Source organism: Bactrocera oleae, chromosome 5 (genome assembly GCF_042242935.1).
Source record: "Bactrocera oleae isolate idBacOlea1 chromosome 5, idBacOlea1, whole genome shotgun sequence".
NCBI classification, from domain to species: Eukaryota; Metazoa; Arthropoda; class Insecta; order Diptera; family Tephritidae; genus Bactrocera; species Bactrocera oleae.
This window is the reverse complement of record NC_091539.1, coordinates 31333967-31361740: the sequence shown is the minus strand read 5'-3', so window position 1 is coordinate 31361740 and position 27774 is coordinate 31333967. Positions and strand designations below refer to the sequence as shown.

At 32.8% G+C, this 27774-nt stretch overlaps 2 protein-coding genes and 1 long non-coding RNA gene across 4 annotated transcripts; 1 reads left to right on the top strand and 2 right to left on the bottom strand.

Annotated features, from left to right (window-relative positions):
- Window positions 1-1764: 1764 nt before the first annotated feature.
- Sclp (leucine rich repeat containing protein 20 sclp) lies at window positions 1765-17741 on the bottom strand. 2 transcript variants are annotated; one of them, XM_014233485.3, is made up of 4 exons: window positions 17057-17741; window positions 2882-3025; window positions 2639-2806; window positions 1765-2582 (listed from the first exon to the last, which is right to left on the bottom strand). In XM_014233485.3, the coding sequence occupies exons 1-4, from the start codon at window positions 17325-17327 to the stop codon at window positions 2428-2430; spliced, it is 738 nt and encodes a 245-aa protein (XP_014088960.1). In that variant the 5' UTR covers window positions 17328-17741; the 3' UTR covers window positions 1765-2427. The 2 variants fall into 2 exon arrangements, with proteins under 2 accessions (XP_014088960.1, XP_014088961.1); XM_014233486.3 differs by lacking the exon at window positions 17057-17741 and adding an exon at window positions 4305-4524.
- LOC118682620 (uncharacterized) lies at window positions 3305-24449 on the top strand. The gene is made up of 3 exons (XR_011396697.1): window positions 3305-3950; window positions 24077-24225; window positions 24320-24449. It is a non-coding gene; the product is annotated as an uncharacterized lncRNA (long non-coding RNA).
- On the bottom strand, window positions 21152-27544 carry Pdzd8 (PDZ domain containing 8). The gene is made up of 8 exons (XM_014233492.3): window positions 27380-27544; window positions 27054-27299; window positions 26574-26766; window positions 25228-26512; window positions 25020-25163; window positions 24316-24957; window positions 23978-24209; window positions 21152-23737 (listed from the first exon to the last, which is right to left on the bottom strand). Exons 1-8 carry the CDS (start codon window positions 27542-27544, stop codon window positions 23537-23539), a joined length of 3108 nt encoding a protein of 1035 aa, XP_014088967.2. The 3' UTR covers window positions 21152-23536.
- Between the last annotated feature and the right edge of the window lie 230 nt (window positions 27545-27774).

Genomic DNA, 27774 nt, shown 5'->3' with positions numbered 1-27774 from the left:
ACATCAGCCGGCGCACTGTCTTGTTGGAAATAGAAAGATTGTCCGCGGGAAATACAAGTACGAAAGGGCGGAGTTCGGGTATAAAGAACATTTTATGCTCCTGCAACTTGCAACGATCCAAGCTGGCTAAATACATTCAGGTGTTTATATTCAAAAATTTTGAGAAAGGGTACAACTTCATTGTTTGACAAAACCGTGAAGGGATTACAATCAAATTTGGTATCATATTAAATTATTTTGAGAGTCATATAATCACTTCGTTTTATTACTATGTTTTACTACGCGTCAGCGCAAATTATACTAATATCATTGGAGGCATAGCAATGGAAAGGCTGATTGCATTAATTTTTGGCATTGCTCAATTATACTAGAACATTTTTTAAAGCAATTTAAAAAATATTAACATATAGATGGAGTAAAGTCAACCAGATGTTTCAAAATCGTGAATATCAGTTATATTGGGGCTAAGGCAAGTTTTCGCACGATTTTATCCATCCATTAGACAAATATATACACTGTTAGAGGAAAACACACTCTCTCAATTTCAAATCTTTGACATGCAGTTTGGTTTCGATTTGGACAATTTTTAATCATAAGGTGACATACTTCCAACGCACTATTCGTGCAAGGTTTTATTCAGGTTCCAAGATATGTGATTTCACCTAAAAGTGGGCGGTTCCACGCCCATCGTCCAATTTCAACCACGGATTTTAAAAAGTCCTCTCATACCATCTCGGAGGTAAAGTTAAATGTGTCTGATGTGTAAAGTTATTGATTTATCGCGCTTGTAGCAGTTTTTTACAATTCCGACTTTGCCCATCTACGAACTCTTCCTTTTTTGCCAAGTACCAATTCTACTTATTACGATATCTCAATATTTACTCAAGCTTGCACAGACGGACGGACGGACAGCTCGTCTCGTCAACCTGATCAATTATATATACATAAGTCTATATATATCTCGAATAGATTTAGATGATACCAGAAACCGTTAGGTGAACGAAACTATTATACTCTATTGCAAGATCCTGTTTTAACGCTCGCTATTGATGGTAAAGGCATTCCCCACCTCATTTCGAAAGAAATAAGGCCCGATCAATTTTTAGGAAAGCAATTGCATTTTATGAACCGCACGAGAATTTGACTTACCCCAAAAGGCAATTTTGTTTCTTGACGAAGCCATTTAGCCAGAAATGGGCCTCATCTGAGTAGATGATTTTCCGCTGAACATGAATTTGTGAATTTTTCGGAGAATATGTGAAAAAGTTGTGTGCTATTAAACCATATGATGTGTACATTATATGTATGTACGTTTATTTCTACTTTTGTTAAATAAAAACTTTTAATAAAGCAAATTATTTGTTTTAAAAAACTTTAGTGCTTTTTACAAAAAATTATCAATTATTAATTGAGGACCAATGATATTATTATTCCACATCAGAATGCTTAAGATAAAAAACTAAACTGTGTTACTTTACCCTTAATGGCAAACATTACTTTATTTATAAATCGTGCAAAATTTTAGATAAACAAATAAAAGATATTCCTTTAAGTTAACACATTTTTGGACAATTTAAAATTATACAATACAAGATCTGTACTGAATTGCAAAATGTAATTAATTAGTCATATAAGCATTAATTGAAAAGTATTTAACTTTTTCTTAAGGCAGTTTCAAACAAAAAATTAAATATAAAATCGTAAACCATGTTTGACTAGCTTTTCTCCAATGCCTCCAGAGCAAGAAAATTGCATCCAGAAAAATAAATTTTTTGCATGTGTTTATTTCCTTTGAAACTGTTATAACTTAAAGTGTTAAAATTAGTTTAGCAAAGAAATCACATTGAAAACCCTAGTGTTAAGTATATATACAGGTTGTCTTATGTGTATGCTTACATAGTTGATAAAATTGTTCATTCATTTCTAAAATATATCTTTGGCATTAATGCTTTGATAGTTTAAGTTTCCCCCATTCAAAGCAAAAAAATGTTAGGTACAATAGAACCGATTTAATTAAGGGTTTATGCTAATTGTGCTAACTTAAACTAGAAAGTTATCAATCTCATTTTTCTTTCTTAAAACTATGTTCTTTGTTAAGGCGGCTTATTAAATCGATGTCCTACCCAGATTTTTAAGCTTTAAAATTTTGTTTACTGAAAGTTGACTAAATGAGCAGTTCGTATCAGCTAAACTTTGTATGCTTTCTTTAGTAACTAACATTCTAATTAATTTATTCAATAAATAGGTACTTTGAGGTTTGGCTCCACGCGTACTCAAATGTATTAATCATAATCAGTTGCTAAGTTGTATTTAAAATATATACTTAGCAGTCACAAACTTAATCAAATAAGCCCATTTATTTTAGCTTAGTTTTGGGAAATAATCGCCTATAATTTTTTTACAGGATATACAAAATATCCCACAAGCCTACCAATCATCATCCTCGTTGTACTCCGATAATTCGAGGCGAAATGATGTGCTGACATTTTCCAATTTGCGGTGGCAGGTTCGTCCCAAGGGATTATGTCTCAGGTTAACTAATTCTAAGTTATCGCTTGTGATCATTTCATCAGTGTCGATTTCTAAAAAAAAATGTGTGTTGTGGTTATCTAAATTGATTATTATATAGAGAATTTACCGATAATGGCATTGTGACTGGCGTCCAATTCCCGTAATTTGGGCATTTTAAACACAACTGGTGGTAAAACAATAAATGAGTTGTGTGAGATATTCAACCGCGCCAACGCATTTAGATCTGCCAACTCATCGGGCAATTTGGCCATTTGATTGTGCGAGAGGTTGAGGTCTTCATGTAATGAAAAGTAGATGTGTGGTAAGTCAGTTGTGAAATATTGACTAATGCGTTTATTGAAAAACTTACCTGTAATGAGATTAAATTTGAGCGCGAATTTCGCTGGTATCTTTTTGATGACATTGCTACTAAGATCACAAGTCTTTAGTTGGGTATTGCGCATTAAATGATAAATCGCGTCGGGAATTTGCGTCAGTTGGCATTCGGACAAGTCTGAAAATAATAAACAAACTTATGTTAATGATTTTGCTAAATTTAATTTAAAATCTACGGTTACTAACAACAAATTTGATGAAACTGAATGAAATCAAGCAAAAACTTGTAATCAATAGTGAAACATGTGAATACGTTTTAATAGAACAGTAGTCAATAAATGGACAAACTCTAAATTTTATTCGTTATTATTCCACCTTATTGATTTATGAGTAAGTTGTGTTTACTATTGTAATAAGTAGTTTCTAAGATACATTACGGCCAATCCAAGTATACGTACTTTTTATCAATAGATATTTTTTGACATATCACGCGTGAGTCATGTCAAGCTGTTATGTTACTTTTGTTTAGTATTGTTTTGCATTTCATCAAGGAAAGACTTACGCCTGAGCAACTTTATTACGAAAACTTACGTTCTGTAAAGAATGTGTTTCATGCGCTTCGCTCAACTTATGATCAATAACATTGGCCTACTGAGCGGACTATTCGCAACACCATCACCCATCTTGAGAACCAGCATTCATTATTGGATATTCGACCGAATAGACCACGTCCAGCACACAGTGAAGAAAGCCGTAGCTGAGACTGTACACGAAGACCGTGGAGTGTCGATTCCGCACCGTTCGTAGCAACTCGGACTGACGTGAGGAACGACTTGGCGCATTTTACGTCGACATCTTAAATTAAAAGCGTATAAAATACAGCTTGTGCAAGAACTGAAACCGCCCAACCTTCCCAAGCGACATCGCTTCGCTCTATGGGCTCTTGAAGAATTCCTTGATGCTGGTGAGAACGTGACTGTCAATGGTGACCGCTATCGCGCCATGATAACCCGCTATATGATGCCTTAAATTAAAGTTCGTGATCTCGGCGATATTTGGTTTCAACAAGACGGCGCCAATTTTAGTCGAAATTTACCCTAAAAGTGAGTCCGCCTCTAGATATTAAAAAAAATTTTATTTTTCCAAAAATTTTCTTTTTTAATAATCTCCAAATTTTAAACTCAGGCTAATCATAAAAAAAAAATTTCGCTCAACCCTAATACGCATACTTATAATAAATTAAATAACACATACACAATTTTTTTCAACAATTATCACAAACAATCCTAATGCGCATATTATTATAAATTCCTTAGAAAAAAGTTTATAATACTACAATACTACCTAAGTTCTTTTATTATTGGTAACATATTGGTAACCTACTTAATAAGTTATGAAATGCTCAAATCCAGAGCACATGATATTTCTTTAATAAGTTTCAAAAGTATATATATTACCTAATGACTCATTATCTTGCGCATTTTCACATCTCTCTACAACACGCACCACAGCATGTGCCATTGTTGACAATTTTTTCAACTTTTCAGAAATGAATTAAAAATAACCAAATACAGTGTAATTTTCCCTCTAACAGCGTACACGTGGATTTTCGCGAGGTTTCGCTTTCGATTTATTATATTTCCTAGAAAATATATTCAGAAAAACACAAACGACACGATCAAATCGCGGATGGAAATTGAGTGAAAGATCTATTGTGCAGCTCGTGAAGAAAACATTATATCAAAACACTTGCTTTTGAGAAAGACATTAAGTTATAAGAGAATTTGTTATAAAAGAGAGTGAAATAAACACTCTTAAAAGTTGTTGTTTAGATAGTCATATTTATGATTTGCTTTGTGATATTCAAATTTAAATCAATACATACTATATTATTGTCATACAATATGATATTTTCAAACGTTTTTCTTTAAACGAATTTAAGTAATTACAAGCTGCATTTATTCGATTAGAAAAATACTATATTTGTGCAATTTCGTTATATGGGAGGTGAACGTCGTCAATGCGCTACTTCGTTCATATTAACACAATGGAATTGTATGAAAAAATTAATATAATAAGTAATAATTATTTGGCCAAGAGTGGGATTTTGTCTCTTTGTATGTGTTTGATTGTACAAATGTATGTATGTACATACATATATCTATTTATAATTTATTTTGTGCTCTAAGCATAAGTACTAGTATATACAACGTGCTGTGCAGAGAGCTTGCACTAAAGCTCTCGTGTAAGGTTTTATCAGAGAATGTTAATAAATATTTATATATATTTAATTTATTCAAATTCTCTGGTTTTATGTCTTTTCTTCTACATTAGTTCACAATTATAGGAGCAAATGAGCTTTTGCTATAATATTTAATGCGCTGTAGTGTATAATAAATATATACACATATTTAAGTAAAACTGATCAATTTAGGAATTTACATTTATCAACATGTTGTACAGATATGACTACCAACTGAAATTAAATTAATTAATAAATAAACATTAAAACTAATCTCTCCTACCTAAAGTACAAATTCTTGAAGGGCCACATAATATTCTATTCTATTTGGAGAGAATGTTAATAAATTCTCTGATAGGAGTACTTAAAATTTTTGAGATCACATTCAACTGCAGGTTAGTTTTTCAGTATTTTATCACAGAAGAAAGACCTAATTATTTCTTTTGGCTAAATATATTTGGGATGTCTGAAAAATATGCTATCACTACTATTTTAAAATATCAACAAAGAAACCATCTACAAACATATATATTTTCTGTCAGAAAGCTACAAAGGGCTTTATTCTAATTCATAATGGGAATTACTTTCAAAAAGTCTAAATACATACTAAATGTATGTATATTTTTAAATAAGTACATATATATAGTAATACAATGTAAAATTTTATAGAGATTATGGGGGAAAGATGTTTAATTATTTTTCTCCTGAAAAGGTTTTTTTAAACCCAACGTATTGTTTAAAGAAAGCGAGAGAGAACGGAAGAGGTAAATATAAACAGGGTATGTACATATAGGAAAACCGTAAAGTTCCAAGAGATTAATTCCACCAGTTTGTAGTAGTAGACAAAGGGTCTACTACGACGTCGGAAAAAAAACGAAAGCACGAGACATATCAGCTTGATCAGCTGCCAACAACAAACAGCTGCTACCAACAATTGGCTTTGTGGCCTGAGAATAAAGAACGGATTTATATTAGATACAATTGCACTTGTTTAATTTGGCGTCACTTCTTTTTGGTTATTGTAGATTTCGGTGCTTATAATTATTATTTGAATATACATACGTATGTATTAATTTTCAAAGCTTACATACATAAGTAGTATGCACTTACAAGAGTACAAGATCACATGAAATTAGTGCGCGAAAGCTGCAATATGTGCAGATTTCAAATATTATTCATAATAATATTGTAATAATTGTTCAAATCGAACCAAAACTGTTGAAGCCCCTAGTTACCGAATATGTGGACCCCAGTACCGATAGATAACTTTTTACCGAAAATATCGGTCAATGTACGAGATATATAATTGAAATTCAGAGAGGATTATTTTCTAATAATAGTATGTCTGAATGTCAAAAATAGGTTGAATCAAGTCAATACTTCCCTTAGACCCCATATACCTAATATAAAGATTTTTGAAATTTCTGGCGACTTTATATAGCATATAGCAGCCAATATGTTATCACAATAGTTATCTCAATGAAAATGAGATAGCGAGTTTAACTCATAACAGTATATTATCTTTGTACCTAAAACTTTACTCTGTATGATTGGTGATCATTTTATTAGTCTGTTATGTTAGTGGTATGTGCTATTGGTAAAATTTGATAAAATTGGGTCAATACTACCCCCAACTCCCATATACTACTTATAATGATTTTCGTTATTATAACAAGTTTTCTGCCGGTCAGTGAATATTATTTGTATATAAAATTGCTTCCGTCCCCTTCTCTACCCCCAATAAACCCCATAAATGATTTCCTTCTTTCCACCTGTATTTAAACCGTTCATGTTGGTCAAAATGTGTGATATTTTATTAAATTTAATAACCCAACGATTACCCTCCTCCCGCCCAACCGACGCGAGGGGCGCAATCCGCATACGTGCGGAATTAGCCGAGTCAGAAAAGGCAAGAGAGTTTTTTAAGTGTTGAGATCTAAAACTGCTCAGCTACAGAAACAAAAATTTCAACAGCTAAGATTAATAGTTACAATATAATAAATTGTTAAATTTTTATTTATTAAGAGAAAACAATAAAGTCTTTTTAATTTAGAAAAGTTAGTCAGATAAGTCAAATTTGCTGGAATGAGAATTAAAATCATGAGATATACGGCGGAATGGCTCGTTTAGTCCAAAATTTGATCTACAGGATTTTAGCAACGTTTAACAAAATTGAGGACAGCTTTTGCTTTCAAGACCATGGTATCAATAGATTAAATATAGAAGTTTGCATAAAATGTATGTGGTTTAGTGCTGAATTAGATTAGAATTGGTCTTTATCTTGGTCTAAACCTCATACTCTAATATAATGAATTCTGACCGTTTGGTAGATGCTTTCCACGTCAACTAAATATATATTAAATTTAGCCTCTTCGATCGAGTTAATTTCACATACATAGGTATATCACATTTGAGGTTTTAATAATATAATTTTAGTCGATTTCATCCAATAATTGATGTTTAATTCTTTCGCAACATTTTGAATATAAAGTTTTACCAACAAATGAAGGTTTCCCCGGCTTTGATTATTGCAAGTTGCAGGAGTATACAATATTCGGGTACACCCGAACTTAGCCCTTCCTTACTTGTTAAAACACTTTTCTTTACGTTATAGTAAAAGCCATACTTAACCTTACATATACTTATAAATAGTTATATAAGGGTGATTCGCTTCAAGGCTCCCTACTTTTTTAAAGAAAAAAACACAGAAAGTTCAAATTTAATAGGGAATAGGGAATGTTCGAAAGAACATTCTGTGGCACTTATTTTTTGAAGATTATCTCTTTCACATGATGGTCCATCCGTTGAGTCCAATTTTCGATCACTCTTTCGAGCATTTCGACTGGTAACTGGCGAATGACACGCGTGATGTTTTGCTCCAAGACCTGAATCGAATCGAGATTGTTCGCACATACTTTAGTCTTTACATATCCCCACAGGAAAAAGTCTAACGGTGTGATATCACACGATCTTGGTGGCCAATCGACCGGTCTAAAACGCGAAAATATCTGCTACCGAAGTGTTCTCTTAATAAATACATTAAGTGGTGCGATGTGCGGGAAGTGGCGCCGTCTTGTTGAAATCACATCAGCAATCGCTGAGATCACGACGTTCAATTTCAGGCATCAAAGGCAGGCTCGACGTGAAATTCGCATACGTCAGTCCGAGTTGCTGCGAACGGCGCCGAATCGACAAACCACGGTATCCTGTACATTCTCAGCTATGGCCGCTATATTTTCTTCACTGCGTGCTGGATGATTCGGTCGAATATTCTTTATAGAACGTTAGTTTTCGTAATAAAGTTGTTCAGGCGTAAGTCTTTCCATGATGAAATGCAAAACAATACTAAACAAAAGTAACATAACAGCTTGACATGACTCACGCGTGATCTGTCGAGAAAAGGCTATTGATAAATGTAACTCTGCTTGAATCCCCTGTTACTTATTATATACATATATACAAAAAGGGTCGGTTGCTTCAAGAAAATTATTCGAAACGCTTTATATTATATTATGAACCGAAAGTGGAAACACGTGGCCGAAAGAGAGGAATGTCACCAAAAATTATAGCACGCTTAACCAGACTATGCAAAGCAAAGCCATTTACACCAGCAGCGGCCACTGAATTTGACTGTTACTGTAGAAGCAGTCTACGAGAGAACAAAGTAAATGCTCACAGCCCTAGGAAAGTGCCGCTACTCACTACAAAACCTGTAGCAAAGCGCATGTAGTTTGCCACTTAGAATGGTTAATTTCGACAATGCACCAGAATAATTATCCAAAGCATACCATCAAAAAGGCGCATAAGTAGTTCCAGGACAATCGAGTAGGCTTGATGGACACAATCGCCAGATCTGAACCCAATTGAAAATCTTTGGATCGATTTAAAGAAAGATGTGTTTAATTGTCAGCCAAAAAACAATACTGAGCTATAGGCTGCTAGGAACGCTATTCCCTTGGAAAGATGTCTGAAACTTGTTTACTCCATGGCAACACGATGTACCGCTGGTATTTCCAACAAAGGATATGCAATGTTAGGTATTACAACAAAGTTTTTTTTATGTAAAATTTAAATACTATAAATTGAATACATGTTTTTGTTATACAGCTTCATCATTTTCCTTTATTTCATAAAAATCGAGTGGAGGTGCTATTTTTTTGATCGAGTGAGTTTCTTGTAGTTGATAGTTAATATATCGCAACTTTTCTATAAGGTATTAAATACTAATTTTACTAAGTGATTAATAATCATGTTTGTTGTACTGAGTTTATATAAAAAGTAACGACTGGACAGTTAAACAGTTCCCGCAGCTGTACTTATATGTACATATACATATATAGTATCCACATATGTACATATGAAAACATTGCCTACGCAATTAACAAAGTGGTAATTATATGATAAGATTATAATAAACAAGTTCAATGCCTTATTATACTCTCGCAACATGCTGGTGAGGCTTTGATTGGTTTTAACTCTTTATACTCTAACCAGGGTGTATTAAGTTTGCCAAGGTATTTGTAACACCCAAAAGGAAACGTGGGAGACTATGTAAAGTATATGTATGTATATAAATGAACAGCCAGATGAGCTTTTTTATTTGACAAATATTTGAAATAATTCGCCTAACTTTTGCTTATAACAATTAAATCTAGTTGAGATACATGGATTAGGAAAGAGAGAAGATTTGATTTGACTAAAAGCATATGTACTTGATACATTCCGTAGGGAAAATTCCATTCCCTATATAACGTTTGTTTATGATCTAAACTACACACCATCTAGCACACCATCGTTATTATCGAATAACGTCAGTTAAATTAAATTTAATGAAAAGTATGATACGGTAGGTTTACATGTGGCTTAATTCAAAACGTGGACAATAGGCGGGTAAATACTTAACTGCTTTTGAATTAACCCAAAATTCAGTGAAGGGTTATCCGTTTGCAGTTTATTAGAAAAAAAACGTTTTTCGTGGTTTTTTAAAGGAATTTATCTTAATAAATAGATCAAAACAATTTACAGAATTAAATGATTAAAATTAAACTTACAGATCATTCTACTTAAAATTATTTCAAATCGAATAGATAAATACCGGTAATGACTGAAGGAGTAGTCAAAATTTTGATTAAAAAATCAAAATTAAAATTAAAAATCTTCGCTTATTGCCGGACTACTATATCTAGGAATGTCGTGTAAAAATTTCAAGGCGATCGGTAAAGCAGTTTCGGAGAAATTTTCCTCATCGAAACTAAGTAAAAAACGTTACACTAAGTTCAAAAATTCTTAAAAATACAGTCATATCTCAGAAACTATTTAGCGGATCTTATTTAAACTATTGGAAAATATTTTCAAATATATATGCAATAAATATTCATATGTATAAGCAAAAAAAAAATCGATTTATTTTGAAATTCACAAGTTAATATAAGTATTTTCGATATCTCAAGCGATAGAAATCAATTGAAGAGACAACAGGGTGATTCAAAAATAATAATATTTAAGAAAAAATTTATTTAATGGCAAATAAAAATATGGAATTTAGAAAAAATTGAATTAATAAAAATAAATTATTCAATATTCGGATTCATAATATTAGCATTATTATTATTATTTTGGTAACTAGCTACCCTACCTTTTGGAACAGTATATCGTTTGTATTTATAAGGTATTTCAATCGGATTATCAATGGTGATAAAGTTCCACTTATCTTGGCTGGCCATTTCAACATCAACTTCGCTGATAAAATTTCTGAGCGGTTGAGAACTTTTCTTTCGGAAAATTTGAATTTGAAAATGAATAATGATCCACAAGAATCCACAACAAAATATGGGACCATTATTGACGCGATATTTTCCAGATATTTAGTCTCAAACTTATGTTTCTTATTTCAGTTACCATTAACCTGAATAACCTACAAGTATTGTAAGATAATAAAAATATTTTAAACAATATTAACTTCCAATTTATTTAATAAAAGAAAACAATTTTTTTTTCTTATCGGTCACCACGCTTCAAAAGTGTAAATTGAATTAATATCAAAGAAAAAATAATAATGCATAATAAATAAATAAACAATCATAATTCCATAAGTTGATAAAAAATGATATGTAATAACTTTACCGTGACTATCCTCGAGTGCCACACGTTCTTTTATATTTTTTTTTATTTACTTGAATAAAAATGTTTTAGAATATATTTGAATTTTATTCAATCGCCATAACATCCTCTTTAAATCGTTTGTAAGTGCATCGCAGTATTGAATTTGACTCTATCAGATAAGGCATTACTACTAACACTTTATTTCAATATTCCTGTTCTATGCTGAATTTTGTTGAAGTTGAATGTATCTGCAGAGTTCGGTAAATCTTTGTCCATTCTATATATCGTGGAACGGAGCTGTTTCTTAAAGATCATATTATATATTGTCGATATAATAGTTTGTATAAGAGCTTAGAACAATTTCAGCAGTATAGCCGTCTCTTTTTTGGTTTACCTACGAATAACACAGAATTGAGTATATCGATAGTATGTGGTTGCACTAAATAATATTACTCTTTATTTAAAAAGCTGTTTTTTAGGATTTAACTTAATAGCCCGCATTAAGCTTTTAATATAATATAATGGCGTTTTTTTCCACCATGTCGCTATATAACAACCTGGATTACCGTAACTTTAAAAATTAAGATATTTGGTTGAAAATTGGTACACATTCCCTAAAACAAATGTAAGAACGAGTTCGATGATGGGTGCAATTGGACCACTGCCACGCCCACAATATGCCATTAATAGAAGACCTATAATGATCAACAACTAAGCCGTAAATTAAGATACAGAACTTAAGTTTGACACAACGAATCACATAAAGTACTTGTGGTACACAAGTATACTTATGGTTTGCAAATCTCTAAGAAGTGGGAATGGCCCCGCCCCTTAATAAGTTTAATTTATATATCTTCCAAGCTAATAAACCTATATCAACCTAATTTGCATAGGACAAATTTTTTCAATCCTTCTTACGATAGTGTCAAAATGGGTGAAATCAGGTGATAACCCTGCCCACTTCCCATATAACGGTTTTGTTAAAACGTGCGATAAAAAAGTGCGCTAAATCAATAACTAAACACCTCATTTCAACTACATTTTTGCACCAATAGTGCCTTTGAGGTGTGCCACCTTATGACCAAAAATTGCCCATCTCGAGAAAACTGTTCAAGCCTCCAGATAACGAATATGTGAACCCCAGTTCTATTTGCTAACATTTTATTGAAAGTAGCGGTCAATCTGTAAGATTGATTATGGAAATTTGAAAGGAATCCATTTCTGATTATAGTATGTCTGTACTTTAAAAAAAGGTTGAATTGGATCAATTATTCCCTTAACCCCCATATACCTAATAAAAATGTTCGGTTACACCCGAACTTAGCCCATTCTTACTTTTTGTTAGCAGTAATGCAACAAATCTAAATTATTTATATGCATATATACCTAAATATATAGGTATATATTAAATATATATAAAAGCATATGCATTTCCGCACTGTATGCATGCATATATTATACTATACATATATATGTACAGACAAACGAGTAGTAGAAAAATGCGAAATGTTTATAGGTATGTACGTAAAAATAGGTATTATACAACTTAAAATACATATATGTATGTACCTACATAAGCAATGTTGGTATGACTAATGAATTGAAATAGATATACTTGTATGTATGTATGTTACAGCTAATTGGTGGTCAAACACGCATTTCCTACGAAATATAAACATTGTGCACCAACTGGCTAAATGAAAGGCACATATCGGTTATTTAAAAATGACTCCTAATAAAGGTTTATAATATAGGTTAATGTGTTTATGCAACTGAGTAGCATTTACAAAATGTGGCGAAAGAATACCTAACTAAGAAAACAAGTAAGCAAGGTTAAGTTCGGGTGGAACCGAACATTTCATACTCTTGTTTTCAAAGTGGTCGTGAGGACATAAATGAGAAATGAGCCGAAACCCAAAAAATCGCGCCTGGAGAAGTCAAAAGAGAAGACAATGCTAATTTGTTTTTATGATTCCAAGGGTATTGTCCACAAAGAATTTGTTCCACCCGGCCAAAACGTTAATACGGTATTCTACTTTGGAGTTTTGAAGCGGTTGATGCGCCGTATTCGACGTGCAAAAAGCTGTATTAAAGCAGAAGGAGACTATTTTGAATAAAATGAATTGATTTTGCCGATAAAACCATTTGTTCTGTATTTTTTTTAAAGTCCTGTTTACTTTGGAACGCACCTTGTAGAAAAGGATTTTTTCTGAATTTCATTAAGATTTATTTCATATTGACTGATAGATGCGGGATAAAGTAAACTGAAGGTTCGAAAAGATTTATGTTAGGTATATGGGGGCTAAGGAAAAGGAAGACCTGCTTTTACCCATTTTTGTCACAAGTTATAGTGCGATTGCGACCATTTGTGAACGTAAGTAGCCACGCCCACTTTTAAAACGTTATTACCCACAGATTTCCCTGGTTACTGCATTCTCCTGTACCAAATTACAGTTTTGCATCTTAATTTGCGGCTTAGTTATGCAACTTTAAAAATTTCGTTTAATGACGTTTTTTGGGCGTGGCAATGGTCGGATTCCGCCAATTTGCTATACCGAGCTCCCTTGGGTGCTAAGGAATATGTGCACAAAGTTTCATCGATATATCTCAATTTTTGCTCACGTTATCACTTGCTCGGGCAGACGGACGGACAGACAGTCACTTGGATTTCAACTCGTCTCGTCATCCCCATCATTTATACGCATATAATATGAAATCTATCTCGATTAGTTTTAGGTGATACAAACAACCGTTAGTTGAACAAAATTATTATACTCTGTAGCAACATGTTATGTTATGTTATTATTTTGTTCGATGAACACCGAAATATACATTGACACACCAATGTAAACGAAAAGCTAAGTTTGCATATTTATATATATTATATATGTATGTATGTATAGCATTCTTATTTATTTGCAAGTTGTACTACCATTTCTTAATGAAAGACGACCAGAACAAGCCATATAGTAGCCTCTACGCAACCGTAACCAAATTGAAATTATAGAAAGCGTACTGTCTTTGGCTACGGAGAAGATAATCGTCTTTTTAGAAATATTATGAAAAACTGCCTCATTGTTTAGTATACAGAATGGTTGAATCTAAGCCCACTGAAGACCATGTGCCTTTTGTGTTTTAGAAGACTTAAAGTGTGGATATCGTTAAGGAAAATATTTGGAAAACATTTATGAAAATTAAGTTTCAAAATTCGTATTCTTTAAATTATTTGTAATAACACCTTTTATGAAACAATACTTGCTTTCGTAATTTTTTTATTGTGAATTATCTTTCAAGAATTAACAATGAATATTAATGAATTTATATTATAAAACTAGAACTTTATCAAATTGTATCAAAACAGTGCATTTTTTAAAGTTGAGAATTAAGAAATGAAGAACACAACTAAATTCATACATACATATGTACGTAAAAAGAAATCCGAGTAAAAAACCGTCTCGTGGATTGTCGGCAACCGTTAGTAATAATCATTCCTATATATTTAGAACTATAAAGTGTTTTGTAAACTTTGGTATATATTAATTAATATTTAAAATGAAATTAAAAAAAGACTCATTGCAAATTTTAAGAGAGCTATTAATGAATGTATTTTAATGAATTTGTATGTACATTATTCTGACCATTGAGAGCCAGACCCTGAGAGAATAATTAAATTATGATTATAAATATGCGAATAAAATAAATTTTTCAAAAATATATAGTTTAGATAAGGAAATTAGTTGTTGATTAAGTTTAAATACACGTATTTAATTATGGCGTTTAAAATAATACTAAGATAATGTGAACAAATATTATTATATTAAAATCTTTGATTCAACTTTGACCTACAAACAACAACCAGATTTCTGATATACTTGTACCATACCATCATCACCAGTGAGTTAAATAGAAACCATTGAATAACCGCGGCCTTGCGAGTGGCGAAACACTAACACCCCATAAAAAACTAGGCTTTTTTTTACTTTGTTCGACGTATCTAAACAATGTAAATGTTGATTTCACAGCAATGCCCCACCAGCGGGCGTGAAATCCAAACGCTCACTTCAGTGCGCCTCAATGGCTGGAAATACTAATATATTTACTATGTATAATATTTACATCACAATCGTCTAGCTGTAGCTTATTAGTTGCTTTATAATTTTTGGTTGCTTATACTGAATTAAGTTCGGTACGGTCGCACAAACTTTTAAATATGCTTTATGTAAAGATACAAAGCTGTATATGCTTAAGCATTTACTACGTAATACATACCGATATTTTATATGGTCGCACTAAAAACGAATCTGATTTGTTTCACTTGTTACCTTATATAATATAATGATATTATATATGCTATGCTCTGTAAATTGGCGAGCTGGGTGTCATAGAACTGTCAGAAATACAAAATTAAACAGACCTTTAGCTACAAATTTGAATGTGCGTACACAAATTTAAAAACGGCTGTAAAAGGCTTGTGGTTCTTAAAAAAGTTTTTACGTGTCAAAATTACCGTTATGGACTCCGCATAACCTTAGCCCCCCCCCCCCCTGAAACAAAATTAAATTTAATAAACTTGTATCAAACAGGATTTCAACTTATGACATATCTAATACATAATACGCAACACCAGCCCCTATTACTGTTTTCAACTCAACTTCATTTTGGTTTAAATTTTGAAATTCGGTATTATCGATATTATCTCGATCTGTAAAAAAAAGTTTCGGTTGAAATGTTGTCAAATTTCAACTTTTGTGGTATTACCGTTTTCAATTCTGTGCCAGTGATGTTGACCAGAATATCAAAAAACTACCGTTGCTACCAAGCATTACTACGGTTATTTAGGAAAAATATTAATAGAAAATATATAGCGGGTAAACAAAGAATTTTACATACAATTTTAAACCATTTCTATCTGTTATTTTGAACAAATGCATAGAAAAATTAGGGTGAAACATTTGTTGAGATCGTGTAGAAAAACTTCGAAACTGAACAAGGAAGCAGTAAAAATAAAATGGAAATGTTTTTTCATTTCATTTAGCAAAAAAACAAAATGTTTACTTATCGTCGAGTGATTTTACCAAATTTGCAATTTATTGTAAAAACGTCTGATGAAAATACATTTTAAATTTTTTTGTTTTTTCTTTCGTCCAATATCTAGTTTATGCTCTTAATTAAACCATGTATTTTTTTTTGTTTTGATGATCCCCTAAGAAGTTCTGCTGTCAACGCAGAGGCACCTTTTTTCCGAGGGACTGCCGAAAATGACTGATCGCAATGGCCGAGTTTCGAATATTTTTCTTTGAAAAATTCACAAAATCCTTTTATGTATTTTTGGAATAATAAAAAATTATACTAAAATATTTCATTTGTTATATCGAAAAAAAATTTTGAAAATAGGTCATGTTTTGCACGAGGAAACCCATGTAACCTCTAAAATGAAAAAAAAAAAACTTATGAATCTTCAGCAACCATTACTTAAATCCATTTAAATGTCAATAAAGCATTGCGTTAGGATGTTCCAATGGATTTGAATGATCTTAAAAGCTTTTTCGTAAATGCAGCATACCAGTTTTGGCTCCGAAATTTCCGTCATAGTATTATAAATCAAAACTAATGTCCATTTAACCATAATAATTATTCACCTTTTCATGAGCAATAACTGCATTAAATTGTTTATATTTTTCGTGTAAAAATTTTTAGCTTCTAAGTTATCTATAAAATTTTAATTGTTTAGGTTGGCAACACCAAATTTTACTTCAATTCAACCATGTGGAGTTGAAAACCGTTATAGAGGTAATTATTAGTAACATGAAAATGCGCGAAAAGATTTTACAAAATTTGTTCCATTAAATCAGCGTTTCTACGTACCTAATATATTATTCTCTTTTGCATCCTCACAGCGGCCAACCACTCGAATAATACCGCGCCCCGCAATCGGTGAGCAGGTCACTATGCCTCCCATGCGGGCTATGTGTGGCGGCACGCGTGGATCGTCAGTTATCTGCACACTGTCACCGTTAATATCATTGCCAGTGGCAACTCTGTTAGTGTTATTGTTATTATTATTGTTATTTCCGCCGCCGTTGCTGTTGCCACTGTTGTTGGCAATATTGGTGATATCGTTACCGAAAGGACGCATTTTCTTGTATATTTTTTAACAACACTATTCGGGATTTTATTATTACACAAAATATGTATGCAATAGAGACAGTTGCAACACTGTGTTGGTTTCGAAGTTATTGCTACGTTAACTTTATGGGTCTTTCACCCGTGCTGTGGGCACTTATATACACTCTGCAGCTGCCACTACGTTTTATGGAGTTCACTGTTTATATTTTCTACCTTATTTTTAATTTCTTGTCTATGTTTTGATTATTACATATATTGTTTTTTTAATCATCCAATCAAAGAAGTTCAGAATAATTGTGTACATATATATGTATATGTTATAATGATTTTGTATTTGCCTTTAACACTTTCGATTTCAATAAATAATTATTAATAATTTCAAAAACGCTAAATCTTAACTTTACGTATGTCTTCCGTTTTTCAAATGGTTGAAAAGCTCCGCCATCAGCTGTTTTTATACCACGGAAGAAGAAAGAATAATTGCGTCGAACGAAATCAAAACAAAAATAAAAAAACTAATAATTTCTATAGCCACGTTTTCGTACTTACGTATGTGGGTAGGATGTACATGTAAATAGGCACAGTCTATGGCAATCACAACACAGGTCGAGAGATATCAGAGAGTACCATGTACTCCCTCTAGCACTTATATCTACAAACAAACAAGAGAAAATTATACTCGAGAAAAAGATATGCAGTGGGGCACCAGTTTAACGAACATTGCGTTGATGTCGATCAAGACGAGTAAGGAAAAATTAATTTTTAATAACAACCTTTAATTTTCTGGCGTAGATTTCTCTGGGGGAAGATATTGATATGGTGTAGGACTTCCTTCTTAATGACAGTTCATTCTAATATATTAGTTGGAAAATTTAAAACTTATTGGTATTAGAATGTTTAATTCTATATAAGTTTTGAAACGTTACTCCTAACTAGATATTTAATAAAATATTTATTCAAATGGCAAATTATTAAACAAGAATGATTCCAAAGTTTGACTTTGTTCTAATATTCTATCAGGCTTATTACGGTCTATACAGACATCGAGTTAAATTGAAGCAAGAAAGTATACGGATACCTCATTAAAGTGGTACAACTTCTATCTTCAATGCTGCCAACTTTTGTTTTGCATATTTTAGCTAATTTTTACTATTGTGAATGGTTCAAATCAGAAATAAAATGACTCTTATTATTTCTTTTTTTCTTGTATTTTTAAAACATACAGCAGTGTTGCACCACAAGCGCTGCCGGTTTGTTTGAGCATATGGTATAGTATGTTCAATTCGCTAGAAAGTAACGCTTGGAGAATCGAAGACAGTTTATTAACTTAAAAACAATACGGGTGACGACAAATATTCGTCGTACTCGGCTACGCCGTCGGTGATTAGAACACACGAGTGTGTATGAAGATGAACACAATACGCGACGGCGGCGAATTTCCACCACCATGAAGATTTTTGAGATAGAGCTATTTCTAATTTTATCGCCGACCGCGGCGGCAAAAACGGCTTCACCATATCAAAGAAAGAATATTTTAAGAAAATGTCTGCGTTGGCAATATTAAGATTGCATATGTTTGGCTTCGTCATTTATTGTGATATTTTTGAGCGCGGAATACACACTAGCTGCGACGAAAATCGTCCGTATTGTGTTTTACACGGCGGCAACACTCGGCCAAAATTCGTCCAACGAATATTCGTCGTCGCCCGTGTTGTGTTTAAGCTAAATAATAGTCGAGGAACGATCGCTATCGATCCACCAAGTGTTCATTTGAACGGGTAATTACTGTACAGCATAGTGCGTATTAACCCATTTATTTATAAACATTTGGTTTTGTATAGTTTACATATGTATGTATATGTATGTACATATGTATATCTGTTTAAATCCCGCTATCTACATACGTAAAAATTATAAAGAAAGAGCATCGAACGAAAATCAAAACAAAACCGAAATAATTTTAAAACAAAATTTAAAAGAATATTGTCCAAATAAAAAAAGTCACGAGTCAACGAATTGTTTTTATGGATGTATACACTCCACTTATTACGCATTTTCTTCAATTCTTATAATCGGAGTACGATTCTCTTGCACTGCCAGAGATAGCTTAGTGCAATTTTGTGATTTTCAACCTTTTTAATCAAAATATATAACCTCATTCCAAACCATCAAAAGCTTTGGAGTCTATTAAAAATTAATAATTTTAAATTATTTTCAAAGTATTTTAAATGTGGAAGCTTAAACCTCTTTTATAGTGTGATGGACTGTAAACCAGACCCTAAGTGAGCCTCGTAATTTTAATAGACTCTGTGAATACTGCAAAAAAACCAATTGGATAACCAGGCAGTATATATATCTGGTTCTAATATCTTGAGAGATCTACAAGGAAGAAGAAATAAAACTTATCGAGTATAATTATAATTACAAAACAAAATCCGTTATAAATAACCATGTGCTATGTATATAATGAACGCACCGATTACAACAATTTCATCTCGTTAATTATGTTTGATTGAGAAAAAATTAAAAAATTTGTGGCTGTCGTACGAATGAATAAAGAATAAAGCTTTGTTAACAATTGGTATGAAACTTTGATAGTTCGTTTTGTTTAGCTGTTTTTTATTGGGTCGAATTGGGCAGCTTAATTTAAGTTTACTAGTTTTAAAAATATTATATTCCACATATTATTATAACATAAAGTATCAAATTTGTTCCATATATTTTAACAGCTCTATTACTATACATCTTATTATAATTTATATATTGTTGCTTATTGTCTTCAATTTAAAAGCACTTAAATTTCGTCTACTTTCTTTCTTATAAAATTTAGTTTTTTATAAATCTAGCAATTTTCTCAGAATCTTTTATCTGTATAAGCTTAATTACTTAATAGTGCGTTAATGTCAATGAATCAAACTAAATTTAGATTGAGGAATTGGCAAGTGGTTTAACGATAAAAAAATTAAATGAAGTTTTGGTGAAGAGCTAATTATAAATATACGTACGAGTGTTTTAGTAAATGCACATAGTAAAATGCAAAGAGAGAAATTTCGAGCTGCATACATGTACAAGTATGTGCTACTGTTAGTTAACGATAAATCTGTCTTTAAGGGAAACACTTTGAATAAATGAACTTATGTGGTTGGAATATATCTTATGTAGACTAATCCTGTATATTATTTAGATATAATATCTATATTTTTTACTATGTATAAAGGATGCAAAGGCATTGTTCCAATATATCACTAATCTACTTCAAAGTCGTAATTTTTCCAAGGATTTATTGAACTCTTCTCCATTGTTCCATTGCACTTTGTGACAGCTTCATCTGCGGAAATATTTAAGAACTTACAAAGAAACCGAAATGCTGGCAACTTGCCCAATGTTCACACATGCACACATTATAATATGTATATGTACTTTTGCAATGTCCGCAAGGCTTTTCTGAATGTGCGACTGATTTTCCACTTACGGCGTAAATTTTACCTATAAATATGAATACATATATACATATATAGAGCAAAAACAATATTTCCATCATACAATGACTCGGTCATTCGTGTTTTCGTGCCCATGTTGATATATTTTTATTTTGGTAGTAATTATTTTTATTTGCAAATGAATTTTCATTTGTGCTCTCTGCGTGACCGTAACAGATTCCAAATTACAGAATATATATACATATACATATATATATGTGTGTGAGTGGGTCTCGCAAATAATTTCATTTAAAGCTTAACCCTAGGTTTGTTAGTCCCAAAATTTGATGAAAAATTTTATAAGCTTATGTTAATTTAAGTAATGCAACAACTATGAAATAATAGAGACGTGAAGTTTGACAATCTTTCAATGATATTTATTTTTGTTAAAAACTTTATAAGCTTATAAGTCTTTAAAATGTGACAATGAAGTAAAACATGTGTTGCTAATAATTTATTTCTTTTAACAAAACATATATTACGCTTCCGAAGAAGTTTATTAGCAACTTATATATATTTCTTAGACATCTTATTCGTATATACTTAATGGAAACACAACTCCTTCTTATTGTTAATTTTACAGTTTATAGTAGAACATGGTAATGCAGACACACAAATAAAAATGAGAATATGAAGTAAACGCAGCGTTTTAAAGAATTAATTAAATATTAAAAAGCATTGATGTTTATTATTTGGAGTAAGTGTACTAATGTGATTTTTAATTTTCATGTTAACAATGCGGCAGGTTTTTGGTAAAATTTCTTGTATTGAGTAATCTTTTCTTTTTTTCCAACACGATTGTGGAGATATTTCACATTGCACCGCCATGCTTTAATTTCAATAAAATTGCTGATGATATAGTTGACAATATTAAAGTCTTTTTTGTTCATTAAATAAAAAATATACACCAAACAGTTATGGAATTTGTTTCAAGCGTAAAAGCCTTTTTGGAGACTACAAGCATTTGGTGTTCCATGATCAATCAATGCATACTTTTAGGCGGCGGTAAAGGAATATATTTTGAATGCAAATCTAAATTTTGCAGCTACACCCTGTGTATTTAGAGAGAGTGAATTTTATTATACATAACTTAAAAGTGGTGTGCAATTTCGCATTGTACAAGGTATCAGCAACTGAATATCAAACTTTCATAGAAATAACTGTAGATATTTCTTGGATTATTTTAAAGTCTTTTGTATTTTCATTACTATGAAATTATGACATTGCTCCATAGTTTGTAAGTATATTCGATAGCTCTGATTTTGAGATATTTTGTTCAGTTTTGAATGTATTATTCATACCTAGCTCCTATGTAGCTAGCTGTTAGGATAGGAGCTTTTCAATTAAAACTTCATCACTAATTCTAAAAGCGCACAAATAAAATGTTTGCACTATATGAAAATGTAAAAGATATATAATAATCTTGCCCTTATTAATGTGCATAAAAAAATTATTCCCTATTACTCAACCTTAAGTCATCTATGGTATATCTAATATATAACAAAACTTCCATTATGAAAATACAGCTTAATTTCGCAACAAATAAGTTACAGTAAAGTAAATATTTATAAATGCTTAGCTTCTTATATATTTTTATTTGTGTGGTTGGAAAAGTTAAGCGAGCAAAATTTGCATCCATTAGAGATTGGATAAAGCCTGGGCGCCACACATCGACCTTGAAATTTTCATATAAACTTGTAGGCATTGTATAGGCAATAGTTTATTAGTAGTAGTTTGGTATGAGTAATTAGTTTTATTTATTTTCTATAAACCGCAACCCGTTTAGTTTATATATTTTGATATACTAAATAAATCTGAGTTTCGTTTTTTATATTTAATTGAATGTTACTCATAAGCACCTACCCAGCTGCATAACTCCTTATATGTAAAACTTTAAGGTACTGCCTGTAATCGCCAATCAATCCACAATTTGGCGTATCAATAGTTATTTCAAAATATTTAAATGCATGAGCAGTAGGTTTCTAACTTTTGTCCGTATAGTTAAGAGAATAAGAAGCGCCATATATGACATATTGAAAAGATTTTGCAGAGTAAATGGTAGAATGTAGCCATGTTCATGTCATATATGAGGAAATAATAAACAGTTGCGTTTCTAAATAGATTACTGGCACCTTCTAAGCACGTTTGACAACTGTCGTCAAATTAATTGGAGAGTTAGTATGTACACTTGTGTGGGGCGTAGCAGTTAAAAGGATCGCTTATGATAAAAAATGCAGTAACATTACATCTTAATAAGCAGACTTAAATTATGTTACATCGAAATATGGCAGCTTCCACACATAATAATTGCAACTACATACGAACAAATAAGTGTGCACCGAATTTATAAAATTCTAGCCAAGTCCTCTTTGTGTACCTACATAGACATACACGTACATATTATATATATCGAAGTATATAAAACATTTTCTTGGTCTTTAAACAACTTTTACTCACAAAAATACTGTTAGGTTCAATATGCATAAGATGTACAAGAATGTGAGATTTAGATATAATATGCGTTGAAAGACGTTCTTGTGCAGACAAATGTATATAAAATTACATATTCATATAATTTGCTATTTGAAACTATCAAAAAAATGTAATTGGGAGTATTATATTTTAGCGCTACACTAAAATGCCACTATTAATACTTCAGGATTCAGATCAGCATTTTTATGTGTTCCCGAAATTTTTCTACACTTATTTATTTTTTATAAACTTAAAATTTTGATTCCATTCAACGCAGCTCAAAGCCTTGGGCGTGCTGCAATCCAGTACACAGATACAACATAATTACACTGAGCGCTTGGACACGGTCCTCCGACTTTCCTAGTGTTGTACTACTCGCGTCAATATTATCCCTCTTCGACGCGTCCACAGACGCCAAGCTAGAATAAAGAGACGTTTCGCTGTCTAAAGCCAATCGAAGTTTGCTAAGCTACACGAAAATGAAAGAAGTTGATATTGTACAATATCATTAGCACTTTTCTTTTCAGATAATAGTTTATCTATCGGTTGCTTGTAACAGCGCTAAGAAAACTCGGAAATGCAAGATATTTAATACGCATAATATTCGTATATATAAAACATTAGTCACTTACTGTTGTTACAAGCGAACATGTAGATATTATAGTCCAACATTTAGACTTGATGATGAACTGCATGTTATTGAGCTTACCAATGAATTGATTTTCTCAATGCGTTCAGCAGTAGACAATTCGCTATAAAGATTTTTGCTAGCATTTTTAGCTAAAGTCATAACATCTTCATCTTTCAGGATGCCGATTATTGGCTCACTAATAGATCTAATCTCTTCGATACTCAGAGCTGTTACCTCTGATGGTATAGCTTCCAAACGTTTTGTAACTACATCGAAAGTAATAAAAGGACTACAAGCCAGCGAGGATTTACTAAAATTGTATAAAGGTATGTATTTTTATATAGAAATTACTGAGTTATTCAACTAATTTATTTGTAAATGTACTTAATTTGTTATATGCATTTTTTTCTACTCACCGAGATGGCGATCTTTGTGGACTGGGCGGTAAACTTTTCGCCATTGTGGCTAAATTAGCACTTGATCCACCGCCACTACTCCCAGCCAATGCGGACACAATGCCAGGTATAGCAAGATTATTCGCTGAATTAACACGCTTTATGCCTTGAGCTAATAGTCCTGTCAGACTTGAACGATGAACCTCGAGAACTGGCGTTGGTGGCAATTTAGCGGACATTGCTTCTGCCGACTCTTCGCCCGATATTAATAGCATGGCCTCTTCGCCTTCAGAAGCATCGCAAGTATCTGCATCGGTAACAGTGAACTCTGGAGTTGTGCTAGTTATGGACGGTTGTCGCAGCACATTGGAGCAATCAACAGGACCACAAACTGTGGCATTTTGACATTTCGATATACACTTCTTGTGGCAACACATGGCGCACTCACTACATTGAACCGCATCTTTCAGCCAGATTTTTTTGCCACAGAAATCGCACTGGGTTGCACGTTGAAAATGGGTGCGCACAAAACTGTGCGAACGCAACTGACTCGAAGTTGTTTGGTTAATCAATGTAAGTGAACTGGAACTTGGCGTGATCCGCAACGAATTTGTATCATAAACACCACTATCGTTATCCATTTTTTCATCAGCGTAGTTATTTCTTTGAAAGGAATATCTTTTTGCGAAAAAGTTTAAATATGAATTAAGGTGAGTCTCACTTACTTGCTCTTGGACTTAGAAACCTGTTTGGTTAGTGGCTCGCTAGGTTGCAGATTGGGGTTACCTTCCCAGGTAAAAGCGAAAAGCACATCTCCAAAACACAAGTCAGGTATAAAGCCAGATTGGCTGGAAAGTTTATGCGTCTTCCTGCGAAAAGGAGTTGAAGTAATTTAATTAAATAATTTTGAGCTTTCACAAAAATATTGCATACAAATCTTGCGGGATTGGTGGACTTAGTTCATATATCTTCCAGCACTGGACTAAGCTTGTTTCGCAACACTCAGCTAAAATCTGACCCACTGGTATGTTTACATAGCCTAACAATAAACCATCACCGGCACTTTTTGAATACACGCCTATATTCAAATAACGCGACTTTGCTTCCAACTTGAAGCAGCTCAAATCATCTATATGTATGAGACGATTTATACTGCGATCTACGGTTGAGTGCTGATAATAATGCTCCACTTCACCTACCGTGTCAATCAACACTTTTGGCGAACCCTTCGTCTTATCCTCCGATTTTAATGACTGTTTGTTTTTCAGCTTATGTTCCTCTTCTATTTCTTTGTTATGCTCATTAAGCTCACGGCTGATGGTCTTTTTCAGTGCTTTCGTTATAAGTTTACTTTTCTTTGGGGAATTAGTTGGAGTATTACCAAGACTAGATTCGCTAGAAGAACCTTTGTCACCTGTACTTTGGCGGGTAGATGCTTGTCTACCGGCTAACTCATTGTGCTCAGTTGGCGTCTTGCCCACACTATAGCCCATATGAGCATCCCCCAAATCTTCATATAATTCGAGATCCTCCAAAATTGCATCATTTCTTATGATACCTGGTATAACACGCTCGATGCGTAAGCGATAAGCTGAAGTTTGCAAACTTTTGAATATCTTCGCCACTTGTTGGATGGACTGCACCCGCTTGCCCTCAATTGCAATTAGCATGTCACCTGGACGTAGGTCGGATTTGCATGCGGGCGTGTTGGGCAAAACCGCTTCAATTTCCACGCATTGTTCAGTATTTTGCTTAAAAAGTATGCCGATCTGTTGATTTTTCGCCTTATGTATCTCGACGTCAATCAAAACTATCACATTGCGATTATCCTTCTGGCGTATCTCGACAAATGCAAGCGAAGCTAAAGTCAATGTACAATAAACTTCTGTTGTAACTTCCGTACACATGAGTCGTGATATTTCGAACATTCGGACTTCTAGCGTCCCATTTGGTTGTATATCTCCATCAGCATCTTCTTCGGGTGTTTTGTGGAAAAATGGCTTGTAACGTAGTTTATAATTTGGAAGCGTGTGCTTTCGTCGCACTGCTTTCCGTATTTGGTTCGAAATAAGACTGGTGATGTTCGATTGCATTTGACGACCTTGATATTTGGATTCGATCGCCAAATCAAGTTCTGGATCACCCAGAAAGCTCAGCGACCAGTGAGTGTATGGCTGACGGGTAAATTGTAGTCGCGCCAAGCCAGACAATTGTTTCACTAAAATAATTGAAATTAATAATTAGTAGAACAAAGATATGTATAAAATCATTTAATTTACCAATTAAGGTGAGGGATCCCTTTTTACCTAAAACCATATCGGCATCGATGGATGTTCGAAAATTTCCATTATAATGAATTTCAAGTAATATATCGAGATTCTCAATACGATCGCCGGTATCGTTCAGTTCAATGCTGTGTACGCGTAATGTTCTAATCTCAGGAAACTGATCACCAAGCTCCAGTTCTTTTATCTATAAATAAAATTACTTCCATTATAGTGAAGCTCTCTTCATTGCCAATTTTTCATTGCTATTTATTTAAAAAAACTGGAAAATATAATTCACATCGACTATAAGCAAATTTCTATATTTGTGAAATTCTTTGGACCATATGGATCTTTTGCCCTTTTCAAACTTGTCTAAGCACTGAAACGAATTCAAAAGATAGCTATGCTGACGTAGCTTGGGAACCAAGTAAATTGGAGGTATCGTGGTTTTTTTTTTTTTTTTTGTATAGGTAATGATTGTTGTCAACTCACCGTCAACTTATCAAACAATTTGCCGGTTGTAGTTTTTGCCAATAGCTCATCAAGTTCTAATGACAATTTGCGGTAGAACCATTTCCGCACGCGACTCGAGTTTTTCAGTTCATGGAAAAGGAATTGCATCACAAAGTTAATTGACATTAATGGTGCTGCTTCGGTAGCACTTACAGTATGCGTGTGCCCGGCCACCGACGATGTTGGTGGCGATAGATTTATGGCATGTGCAGTTTGCTGAATTGTCTGAAATGTTCAATAATATTGCATATGCAAGTGCGAAATATTCCTGTTTACTTTTTGAGTTTTGGAGTTTTTTGGCTTACCGTTGGCAATGAGTACTTCGTGTTGATATCCTTTTGTTCCGCGCTCTCTTCAGGAAGTACAGAAAATCGTAAGTAAAGATAATATTGCAACAAAAGAACTAAAACAGCTCCTATGACGGTAAATACAAGGCTGAGCAACAACAACATCGATAATGGTATATCCATTGTAATATAGAATATTTTTTATACAATTAAAGATAAAATATAACGCACAAAAAACACAAAGCGATGTCGGAGTAAAACACTTTTATTTAAATAATTAATAATAAAGTTTAAACAATTTATTCTCCACTATTCTAAGTTGACCAATCGGTTAATATTTTAGCTTATTAAACAATTTGCAAATGTGTATATATTTCCAACAAAATGTATTTCATGATGACTTCTGCTTCGTA